Genomic DNA, 12,990 nt, shown 5'->3' with positions numbered 1-12,990 from the left:
CAAATTCTATAGGGAAAGATAACTTAGAAGTTTGATCTTTGTTAAAGATTAGATCACATCTAGTTTTATTATTTGTAGTCCTAAATTTATGATCATAGAACTGCAGCATTCACCTCATTATATCAATATAACATCTCTTTATTGAACATTAATATGAACCTAGTATATTTCTGCATCCACATAGCAGCATAGTATCATTATCCTTGACGTGCCAGCAGTCCGATTTGTGTCCAGTCTGATAGTCCCTAAGAGGATCTATATTTCATTTCTCAATGTTTGTTATTTTTAGAAGTTTATTATATAATTATTTCCATTTGTGTATTTTAACACATGAATCCCACCTGGTGGCTGAAGTGGGTAATTACAATGCTTAGGAAAAAATGTATTTTTCTGTGTAGTGCTTTGAGTTTAATTAAGGAAATGCTTAATTGTTAAAATTAATAAGGGTTAATTGTATATTTTTTTGTGAATTATAACCGTATTTCTTTAGTCTACAATTTTAAACAAAAATGGAGTTTAAGTGATTTCGTTAGGTCCTTAGGTAATCATTTAGGAATACTAGAGTTTTGATTTTTGTGATGACTGTGTCAGATAGTATGTAAAGGAGCAACTTTCTTCGTGTTCTGTTTATCCTCTTTAGGTAAGCCAAAGAGAAGTTTTACAGTTTTGTTTGCGTTGTTTGCTGTACCATTAGAAATAGGTATTTGATAGTTAAAGTTCAGGTCGTTCATTGTCATGATTAGATAACTGTGTAGTTTCTAAATGAATAAAGAATTGCTACATAATGAGCATAATGAGACAGAATACATGTCTGAAAGACTTGAATTCAGATAGGCAGAAAAAATTATTTAAAAATTATAGGTATGCTTATCAGAAATTGAATATTAAAGAAAACATTTATATTCAGTCAACTACAAATCTAAACCCTTGTGACCCTTTATTTATGGGAAATGAATAGGTTCATGAGGTTTTTTTCATTTAAAATGAAACTTTTTAAATATAAGGGTTTCCAGAGCCTTCATTTTATCCATTTGATTGTATCAGGGTATTGTACTATATATAGAATACTAGATTACTCAGTTAATCTTTGTTTGCTTGGATAGGCTATTATCTAAAGTAGCAAAACACAACAGATTGAATGCATGTAGTTTCAGTTAATAATACCTGAATAACTGATTAATAACTGAAAGGAAAAATAATTATCCAAAAATTTTATTTTGATGACTATTCCTACCCATAGATAATGACAATAGCACTTTCTTTTGTAGAAAAGTGAAAGGGTACAACCATCTTTTAAAAGTTTTTAAAATGTGAAGAACATTCCTAAATTATTCTTTGGTGAAATATATAACTCCAGTCTCTTTTTTTTAAGTGATTTATGTGTCCAATATATATAAATTTATTTAAGGAACAGTATTGTATATCAACAAAATTTTATACTTATACACATAAAAGTAAAAAGTAGCTGTGATAATTTTTTATTAAGAACATTCATTGGTATTCTGTTTGTTCATTTGTGGGTCTAACTTAGCTTGTCTGTTCTTAACAGAATCAAAGAGTCTTCAGGATGGCAACAGGTGTTCACAAGCCCGTACTTAGACTGGACTATTGAACGAGTAGCTTTGAATGCAAAAGTGGTCGGAGGGCCACATGGGGACAAGGACAAAATGGTTGCTGTTGCCTCGGAGAGTAGCATCATCTTATGGAGCGTCCAAGATGGAGGAAGTGGAAGTGAAATTGGTAGGAAAAATTTGTTTGTGCTGCATTTTGCTAGCACATATAATATTCTGAAGTTAAGAGGAATTGCTCATCAATATCAAAACTAACTTGGACTGTTAGCTATAGTTTACATATCTTCTTTCCAGGGTCCAGTGGGAGATAATAGGACCAGTGTGGGAGGAATGATCTGATAAAGAGGGGAAAAAATTGATGTTTTAGGAGAGAGGAGACAGGCTCCACCTGTAACCTGGCTGTTCTCTGAGAATGTTCTTCCTGGATCCCATTCAGTGGTGGCTGCTCCATCCCTCATACCACTGGCCCTGAAGATGGGATAAGTAATTTTCTTGCTTCTCCTCATTTGCTGCTTCTAGACCAGAAATTCTCAAACTTTTTCATCTCAGAACCACTTCACACTCTTAAAAAGTCGTTCAGAGCTATTAGAGTTTCTGTTCATATAGGTTATATTAGTATTTACCACAATATGGATTAAAACTGAAAATTTATAAATATTAGTTTGAAAATAACAATAACAGACTTATTGCATAATAACATGAATAACATTTTCAGTGAAAAGTAATTTATTTTCCAAATATTTTTGTGAGAAGAGTAGCATTGGTTCGCAGTTTTGTAAATTTTGTTGAATTCTGATACCTGTTTCTGTGTTCATTCTGCTGCATTGTTTTGTTTTGGTTGAACTATATGAAGAAAATTTGGCTTCACACAGATAAGTAGTTGGAAAATAAATATCTTTATAGTCTTTTCAGATAATTGTAGATATTATTTGCTACCATCCCCAAATTTTGAAATCATGTCAATGAACTTTTCATACTTTGTTAAATTGAAATTCCTCAGTCTGTTTTGTACTTTTTGAAATGTACTTTATATACATACACATCTTTTATCCATGCATGATCTTGTAACATCATGTGTTGGTTATTTAGAAAATTTTGGATTACTAAATTACATAGATCTTTCAAATGTTGATACCATTCGTTGTGCAATATAAAAAAATTGCATTTATTACTATAACCACTGATCACATCTCTAAACTTGAATGTATTAGAAAGTTGTCACACCTCATTGGCAGATAAAAGTTTTCCAAAATACTAATTTTTACTTGAAGCATTGAATTTTTATCATTGAAGTTAAAAATTGAAATAGTAGAGAAACAGACTTGCTTTACTTACTTTTGAGGAAAGTGCCAGACACCCAAATTTGAATTAACCTATCAGTCTTCTTTTTAAATAAAAATGGTATTTTTACTCTCAGCTCCAGCAATGCAGAAAATGCTTTTTCTCAGCACAGGACATAGTACTTAGTCACACAGAGTATTAAGACATACACTCAAAAAAAGAGATACTCAGTACAAATCCTTATACAGATCGCTTCAGTGAGGATATTCTTAAATTAAACTAGCCTTTTTTTTGTTTCCCTGAAAGTGTGTGGCAAAAAATTTAATGATCACTAGTACGATTTAGTGCCACGTTCTGATTCTTGCTAAAGTGTCTTTTTACCCAACATTGCCTTGCACCTTCAGTGCAAATGTCAACACAGGTATTCTAGGATATTATGAGATTCATAAGTTTTGAACAGTTTGAAACTTTGACTATTTCAACACCGTATGTGTTTGTGGCTAAACATTCATGTAAAAAATGTTGAATTGTTTGGTGCTGTTACCAGATGAATAAATGCAAAACACCAGGTCCTGCTACATCTGTATATTCATGTGTTTGTTAATACAGCAGTGCAGTCCTGCTGACAAGATACTGTCTTCACCAAATCTTTAATTCAAGGATTTACTGGTCATTGAAAAGTAGCAGTGTTATGATGTCGTCTGTTGACTTTTCATGTGCTATGCATTCAGCATTGTGATCTGATCAGGGCCTCTTTTTTGTCTCCGAGCAATTGGGCATACTTCTCTGGCCCCTGCAGTGCCACGTACGATGCTTGAGGAGCTTTTTCGTTTCTAATTTGAGTTTCTGTAACAGTCAATTTCAGGCTTTTAGAGTTTTTCACATCTTTATTTAAAATACTTGTTTTTCTTTAAACTCTGAATGTAGGTCTCAGTGAACCTACAACTGGCATCATAATACCATTCAAAAATGTTCTGTTGCATAGGCACAATAAGGCAAGTTATTAGTATTTATAAAGTTAAAGGCAAGATAATTTTTGTAATTTTTTACTTTTTACTTACAATTTTGCCCAGTTTCTTTAGGGTTCTCCTTTTCATGAATCAAAGAATTGATATGTTTTTGTTAGCATCTTTAGACTTACATGCTGCAGCTATAGGTTGAGCAGGTGTGTTCTGATTTTCCCATTTTGAAGCCAGGGATCCATCAATATGTATATGAAAGATATATTATGAATAAATTTGTTTCAGAATAAAATTAAACAGTTTTAAGTAAAATTCTAAAAATTTAGAAAGGTTTTTCAGAGCAATAATGTTGCAAAACACAGCCAAGTGTACTTCATATGTTTCTTTGTATGCTCAAGGAAAATTTGGATTGTAAAATAATTTATTGGACAATAATGAGGTTACAGAGGTTATAGCAGACATAACTGAAAACAGCTAGGAAGAGCATAGTGGAGGTTTTTACAACGAACTAAATTAAGTTAATCTTGGGCAACCCGCAAAGTTAGTTTTACTCTAAACCTACCACCATACACAATTCTAGAAAACACAAGAATATATACAAAGATTCTATTGTTATAATGATGACCTCATCACATCATGTGGCCTCTGAAAGACTCTGTACACTCTTGAGATCATGAGAATAAAAAAGGCAAATAATGCTTTAATATTACCATGAAAATGATCTTGAGCTCTCAGGTTTCCATAAAGGTCCCACAGACCCGCTGAGATTCCCAGCCTACACCCACGTCTCCCTCCCTCCAGCTCATCCCTTCTCTTTCTCTCCCCCTCTCTTTCTCTTTCTGTTTTGAAACTCAGTTTTGTGTTAGACTCTTTCATGCTGGCCTAGAGGTCACTGAAGAACTAATTTATTTCCAATTTCTTTTCTCTCCATTCTTAACTGCAGTTAAGATAAATTTTCTTGATTAATGTCTTATATTCTCTTTCTGTAGTACTCAATCTTCAATTAAGCCCATCTAGTTAAGTTTTTCACTTGAGGTATTGGACTTTTTTTTTTTTTTTTGAGAGGGCATCTCTCATTTATTGATCAAATGGTTGTTAACAACAATAAAATTCTGTATAGGGGACTCAATGCACAATCATTAATCAACCCCAAGCCTAATTCTCAACAGTCTCCAATCTTCTGAAGCATAACGAACAAGTTCTTACCTGGTGAACAAGTTCTTACATAGTGAATAAGTTCTTACATGGTGAACAGTGCAAGGGCAGTCATCACAGAAACTTTCGGTTTTGGTATTGGACTTTTCAGCTCTAAATTTGTCTCTTCATTCCATTTTAGTTTCTTTGCTGACATTTCTTGTTTTTTACTCCTTATGTCCTAGTTTTTAATAAGTCCAACGTGCTCATTATAGCTTTTTGACTGCTAATTCCAGTATCTGGGTCATCTCATGGTTTTATTTTGGGTCACATTTTCTTCTTCACATGTCCAGAAAATTTTAATGATAATGCTGAGCATGTACATGATACATCATGTAGGGAGTATGGATTATATTGTCTTTAAAAGATGGAAGTTTTGTTCTGGCAGGCAATTAAATGACCGGAGGGTCTGCTTGATTCTGCTGGGCCAGTTTTATGCTTTGTTCTGGGGCGGTAGCCTCTGTCAGCTTTCTGTGGGACTTGGCTCCCGCTCAGTGAGGTTCTTACTCCTGAAGGGTTGCTGTTCTGGAGTCTTCAACGAATGCCTGAAGTGCCTGGCAGGGACTCTCCACTGTCACTGAGCTGGAACTGTTCTATCTACCTGTGCGTGACCTCTGATATCTCCACTCTCTCTCAGTCCTGCAGCAACCCCTCTCCTTTACTCCTTGGGGATTCTCACCCTGCCCAGGTGCAGTTTGGCCTTAGCCATGGCTGCTTTTGTGTTATCTCCGCTCCATCCTGGTGCAGTTCCCTCCTTTCTTACAACTTGCCCGCAGATTTTAGCTACCCCAGCAGTCTAGACTCTGACTCAGCCTCTTCAGTTCAGGGAAACTGTCACTGTCACTTGAGTTTTACCAGCCTGTGGTATGGTCAGGAAGGTGTCCTTAATGTAGGAAGCCCGGGTGAACATGGGGCTTATCTTGTGTATTTCCTATCTTTCAAGCTTCTGCTACTTGTTTTCCAGTGCTTGAAAATAGTTGCCTCATATATCTTGGCCAGTTTCTTCTTGTTGTTTCACAGTTTGGAATATTCTAATGCCATTTACTCTGCCCTAATTGGCAGTGGAAGTCCTCCCTAATAGCCAGAAAAAAAATTTTAACATTCAAATTTTGGAATTAAATATACTGGTAATTACACAGAAAGAAGATGAGTTGTGATTTTTTTTTTCTTTTTTTAAATAGCCACTTGGAACATATCAGTAAGTGAAGGAGATTCCAAGGCTACTGTAGTAGGTAGCTGTGTCATGGTTTAGTACATAGTGATTTGTAAAAGAGACTATTTGTTGTTACAAATGTTCTTCAGAACTTGACACCACCATCCAAAGAAAATTGTTAGGGTTGGTATATATCCATGATAGAGCTCTCCCAGCGGCTTAACTACCTGCTTCATTATAACTTGTGTGTAAGGCCAGTATTACTGGATTGCTGCTATAAGCATGATTGTTCTGAGAGGGACCCTTAAGATAGGAACTTGTCATTATACTGTTGTCTTCCCTGTGGATAGTGGCCAAGATTGTTCAGCCTAAGCAGGAGTGACACTAAATTTCTTGAGATAATTCAGAATGTATTCCTTGATTTCCTAGAATTTTATCTTGAGAGTAATCAGTGTTAGTTGGTTTTCTTGTTTTTATTGCTACCTTTCACATAGCCCATAGTACTGAATATAGTTGGCTTCACATGTTCTGTAAAACTTTTTGATGTCAAAATTAAAATACTATTACAGAAAAATCCCTAAAATTGTGCATGAAGTAATGATTTTCTGCTTTGAAGTGGCAAGTTATTTCTCAACCAGTTCTAGTCAGAGAGCTTAGCTTTGTGTGTGGTATGGTGCTAGCTCTGGTGTTTTGTTTGACAGGTTGGGCTAAGATGGTGTATTCATGTGTGTAAGTATGTATTTATGCCTACAAATTAAAATGTGTATGTAGAAGACATTCTTAACAATACTTAACCAGTTTTTTTTCTTTTTGTCCATTGTATATCATTTTTCTTCCTGCTAGATCCCTAACCTTTTCTTGACTGGTTAGGAATTTTCAAGGTCTTTATTCCCACTGGTCTTATATATAGTGCTGCTCTGAACAGAAAGAAAATTCCCACACCGGTGTAATATTCAAAAGAAACCAGTTAACATTTCTGGCTTATGCTTCTAATACATGCTGCAATTGCATTTAATCGGTTTGTTTTCTCCTTTGACTTTTTCAAAGCCTTGTGCACCATTGTTTGTTCATGTTATCACGTAGTATGTACTTTTTCAAAAAAAATGAAAACCTGGTACCTGAAACAGCTAAAGATCACATAAAAAACAATATTTTTAGGTGAGACTTATTATCAGCATTATTAGATAAAAAAATATTTTTTATAAGGTGCTTTTCAAATAAGATAGTACTATTTAAGTGTCAAAATTTAATTACAACATTTTTAAGGTGAAAGTGAGCCTTGAGACATGCAGCTTGGACCCTATTTTATTGAAGCAATAAGATCGAGAAAGATGACAAAGTTACTTACAGAGCCAGGATTCCAACTCACATTCACCTGGCTGCTAATGCAGTCCTCTGCTAACAAACTGTATAGGGCCATGAATGCCATACTGAGGTGAGCCTAGAATTCTCTGCTTCAGCCATTCTTGTCTCTTTTGCTGTTAATGTGGGATATTTGTGCCTACAGCCTCCCTTATCTATATCCCCACTTCCCTTTTCTCAGATTCCCTGGGCTTACCTATTTCCAAACCCTCAATTTGATAAATGATTCACCTTTTAAAAAACTCAACACAGATGGCTGCTTTTCTAAGAAATAATTCTCAAACCTCTCCTCCTACCCTCTCTCACTCCTCGTTATATTATAATACCTTGTGCATTCTTCTGTTACTGTTGCAGTGTTGTAATTGTTTGCATTTTTCCTCTGTTAAACTTAACTTCATAGCAAATCCTGTTTTCTCATGTTTTTAATCCCACAGCTATAAATGTAGTGCCTTTTGAATGAGTTCAGTTGAGATCTGCAATGATGAGAAATAAGGGATTTAAAATAAATTCTGAGCAAAGGCTTGAATGTTTTGAGTATGGTATGCCATACTGAGGTGAGCCTAGAATTCTCTGCCGTAGCCATTCTTGTCTCTTTTGCTATTAATGTGGGATATTTGTGCCTACAGCCTCCCTCATCTACATCCCCACAAGCTGGAAAAAAGTATCTGTGAACCAAAATACCTTTGCTTGTTTCCTGATTTGTAGACATATTCTGGATAGTTGAGGTTGCCAAATCTTTGTATCTTCAGATCCGTGGTTCCCAAGTAGCTGGTCCACAGCTGCTAAATCTCTTAATGGATTTTATTAAAATATAGTAGGTTTTCTGATTGGGCAGACCTGGCATGAATCTTAGGATCCTTTTTATTTTTGTTCACTTTAAATCTACCAGGTTTGTTTGATGATCAACTTAGGTATCAGAGCTACAGCTTCAGATAACAAGGTGTTCTATCATTGTGAGATTACTCAGTGCAGACTATTATCTGCGATAGGAGTTGTGTAAGCAGCTTAAGAGCTTACAAGCCTCTTATTTCTTGTCCCTAACATGTCTAGCATATAATTTGTAGAAGTGACAGTAGGTTTAGTCACCTTTAAGAAGTCTTTAATCTGTATTTTGATTAATTCTAAAGATGGTGACTGTTTAACCTCTTTATTTTTCATTATCATTTAAGGAGTGTTCAGCCTTGGCGTTCCTGTAGATGCTCTCTTCTTTATTGGTAACCAGTTGGTGGCCACGAGTCACACAGGGAAAGTGGGAGTGTGGAATGCCGTCACTCAGCACTGGCAGGTTAGTTTTAACTAAAGCATATACAGAAATGAAAATATGCTGATTATGTGTCTGCTTTATTCTTGTGGAATTCATATTTCTGTTTTCCTTTTTTTTATTGCAGTATTACTGGCATACATTTTATTAGTTTCAGATACACAATGATTTGATATTTGTATATATTGAGAAATGGTCACCATAAGTCTAGTTAATGTTCTTCACCATGCATAGTTACAAAATATTTTTTTCTTGTGATGAGAACTTTTAAGATTTACTCTCTTAGCAACTTTCATACGTACATACAGCATTATTGACTATATTATTGCCATGTTGTACCTTACATCCCCGTGGCTTATTTATTTTATATCTGGATTTTTACCTTTTGACTCTCTTCACCCATTTGGCCCGCTTTTCTACCTCCTGCCTCTTCTCTGTGTCTGTGAGTTTGGTTTTTGTTTTAGATTCCTTTTATAAGTGAGATCATATGGTATTTGTGTTTCTTTGTCTAACATTTATTTTAGCATAATGTTCTCAAGGTCCTTCCATGTTGCAAATTGCAAGATCTTATTCTTTCTTATGGTTGAATAATATTCCATTACACACACTCACCCCACATCTTTATTCATTCATCAGTCCATGGGCACTTGGGTTGTTTCCATATCTTGGCTACTGTAAATAATGCTGCATTGAACATGGGGGTACATGTATCTTTTCAAGTTAATGTTTTTATTTTCTTTGGATAAATGCCCAGAAGTGGAATTGCTGAATCCTAACAGTTTAATTTTTTGAGAAGCTTCCGTACTATTTTCCATAGAGGCTATACCAATTTGCACTCCCACCAACAATGCCCAGGGGTTCCCTTTCCTCCACATCCTCGTCAGCACTTACTTGTCTTGATAATAGTCATTCTGACAGGTATGAGGTGATACTTAATTGTGGTTTTGATTTACATTTTCCTCATGATTGGTGAAGTTGAGCATGTTGTCATGTATCTGTTGGCCATTTGTATTGTCCTCTTTTGAAAAATGTCTGTTCAGACCCTCTGCCCATCTTTTTGTTTATGTTTTTGATACTATAGAGCATTGAATATATTTAATGATAAATTTGCTTCAAGGTACAAATTTGACTATGTTTTCAAGAATTTTTTTAAGTTACTTTGGAAAGTTGTGAGTTTTTAAACTGTGGTTTGATGTTTCTTTATTTCCTTTAAGTTCTGAGAGTTGAGTATAGTAGCCCAAGCATACTCTATTTCTTTTGTGAAAATACATAGCCTGGTCAGAGAAGATAGCAAGATAGATCATCTGAGGTACTTGAAGGAACAAGAAGGTTTAAGACTAAAAAATTAATACCTGGTTCTGAAGGAGAGAAGAAAAATTAAAGGATTTCAAGCAGAGAATGGCATGATTAGATCTATGTTTTAAAAAGATGACAGTGGGAACTAATATCAAAAGAGTACTGGAGATCAAAGGCATAATCCAGCCAAAGAGGCAGAGAGATTTAACTGGAGGCGGTGATGGAGATGGCAAAGATGCATCATGTGAAAAAGCCTCAAAGGCCTTTTCCTAAGATTACAGGGCTGGTGTCCAGTTACAGTGGGAGATTGAGAAGAAAGAGATGTGGTTCTAGTTTTGGATTCTAGTTTTGACAGTCAAGTGACTAGTAATATTTTAAATTCACAGGATCATAGGAAGAGAAAGAGATGCTGAAAGATAGTGTAAGGAGCAATTAGATGAATTACATATGTTTACTTAGAGATTCCTGTGGGCGATCCAAGTGTAATTATTCAGTGTATAGTTGGGAATACCCCTTTGGAGTTTATGTAAGAGAAAAGGGCTGGAAAAAAAGTATCTGTGAACCAAAACATCTTTGTGGTAATTATAAAATTAGAAATACTAAAATGGTCCATTGAAAGCATATACATGAAAAGAAAAGCCAAAATTAAAACTGAAGAACATTGACATTTGAGGGGCTAAAATAGGAAACCGAGAACCAAAGGGACGTATATGATATAATTGAGAAATGACACTAGTTTAGGATGTCAGTTGCAAATGTAAGTTAATTAGTTTTTGGTCTGTGTTGTAAGGGGAAGTCAGATGGCAGGAACTGAGGACTTAAAAGATCAGAGGTAAGAGACAGCAGGTTAAGTTATCTTTTAAGAGGTTTAGTGGCAAAAGAAAGCAGAGAAGCAAAGTAATAGCTTAAGGATCAAAGCTAGATTGAAGAGATGTTCAGAGCTTTACTTTTTCTCCAGGATGAGAGAAGCTTGAGCACTCATGTAGTCGGAGAGGGGAGTTGTCAAGAGAAAGCATACAAAGAGTGAAAAAATGGAGATAATTTCTAGTCCCTTAGAAGTTAGAATGTGTGCCCTAGCACACAGTAGCGGGGTTCACCCGGCAGAGAGTAAAGACACTTCTTTCTCTCCTTTGTCTTAGACAGAAGAGTGAGGAAGTAATACTGAAGAACATAAGTTAAGTGGAAGAGAAAAACATTTGAAGTATGCGTCAAGGATTGCAGAGATTACAAATGGTACATTTGTAGTGGGCCTGGGTGATAAGTTACAAGTCTCTCCAGGACTAGGTAGAGGAGCAAAGGAAAGAGAACAGTCTTGACCTGATTCGGACTGGAGATGTACTAAAATCGGTCTGACACACCTGGGTATGAAAAACATAAAGATGGTGAAGTAGTTGAAATTGTGAGGTCATGAAGTGATGAAGCGCCAGGTAGGGGAGAAGGATGCAGAGATGTCAGGGGACTAGAGGGAAGTTAAAGCTGATTGATGACTCATAAGGAATGAGAACTGTTTGGAAAGATAGGAAGTTGTGGAAAATGATTTAATTTAAGATTTTGGAGTTGAAGTAGTTCTCAGTGATGTAGCCATTGAAATCACACATTGAACTGACTTAAAAATGAAAAGTTAAGGGTTAGAGAATTATAAATATGGACATTTATATTCCAGGAGTGAAGTAGAGAATGGGATAAAAGTAAATTGTGATCCAGGTGCCCAGATGTTCAGCAGAGGTGATGGGTTGGTTGATCTGGAAGTTACAGTCTGGGCAGAGATAATGGGGATTGAATGTCGTAACCGAGTTGAACTTGGAGAGGAACATTCTTCAGATCTTTCTGCCCCTGAGATACTGGGGAAATGGTGGGAGAAAGAATGTCTTCAGTGGAAAAGGATATACTCAGGGAAAGTTAGATCTCACTTTAGGTGAAGAATAAAAGTCACATTTGTGGAAAAAAATATATTATTTCCAATGGGCCTCTGTGTAGGCAGAGAAAAAGGCACAGTGGTTGTCACTGTAAATGTGATGGGCCAGGGATGGGAAAGAAGTGGTCTGGCTGGGTCTGAAGTTCAGGAAGAGGGAAGCTGATCAGAGGATTCTTCAGCTGGTGATATTTCTATAAAGAGGAATGTGAATTTTAAGAATTTATGGAAGATCTGCTCTTCAGTGCGTTATCTGACTAATTATGTCAAATCCGAGCTTTTAGTACCTGGGAAACACTATACTATCTGTGTAATAGAACTGCTAAGGTAAAATTGGATTTCTAAAGGAATATGCTCATTACCATTTTTTTTTACAAACATTTTCAGAACTACAAATTAAAGTTTCTATTTTTGAGATCTTGAAAACTGTACTAGTGCCCTGTAAGTGCCATCAAGGTCAATACTTCCTCTTAAGCTTTTTGTCCCATATGTATAACCTGATGTTTCTTGTTTGGTATATACATGAATTGAAAACCATATATGACAAAGTGGGTTTGTTACTACATTTCAGGAAGACCGTGGGAAACTTGAGCATTCATGCAGCAAACATGCACTCTATAAACCAGCTAGATGAATTTCTTTGCAGTAAAATACAGAAACTTTGTCGTGAAATCTCAAGTCTCTGAAATGCAAATTCGAACAGACAATTCTAACCTGAGGGTGACTCCTGTAATTGCTGGGATACTGATTGAGTAGGTTGTGATTTGGCCTTTAGCAGCAGTTCTGCCCATGAATAACATGCAAGAGTACACAGGACCACTGTTGTAGTTCAGTACAACTCTTTTTGTATGATCAAGATTGATTTGAAGTATCTGAGTTAGATGAATGAGAGGTGGGGATAGTGGGGGGGGAGGGAGGGAGAGAGAGAGAGAGTGAGAGAGAGAGAGTGAGTGAGTGAGTGAGTGTGAGAGAGTGTGTGTGTGTGTGTTTTGAAGCCT

At 35.8% G+C, this 12,990-nt stretch overlaps 1 protein-coding gene across 4 annotated transcripts in view; it reads left to right on the top strand.

The window, feature by feature from the left end:
- Positions 1 to 12,990, top strand: part of KCTD3 (potassium channel tetramerization domain containing 3) — a 47,928-nt gene that overhangs the window by 17,599 nt on the left and 17,339 nt on the right. For all 4 annotated transcript variants that reach the window (XM_073222148.1, XM_073222146.1, XM_073222150.1 and 1 more), the window contains exons 9-10: positions 1,550 to 1,740; positions 8,693 to 8,808. In XM_073222148.1, coding sequence (XP_073078249.1) covers positions 1,550 to 1,740; positions 8,693 to 8,808 — 307 coding nt within the window. The remainder of the gene's footprint in view (positions 1 to 1,549; positions 1,741 to 8,692; positions 8,809 to 12,990) is intronic.

Source organism: Manis javanica, chromosome 14, assembly GCF_040802235.1.
Source record: "Manis javanica isolate MJ-LG chromosome 14, MJ_LKY, whole genome shotgun sequence".
Lineage (NCBI taxonomy): Eukaryota > Metazoa > Chordata > Mammalia > Pholidota > Manidae > Manis > Manis javanica.
This window is presented reverse-complemented; position numbering and strand designations above follow the sequence as displayed.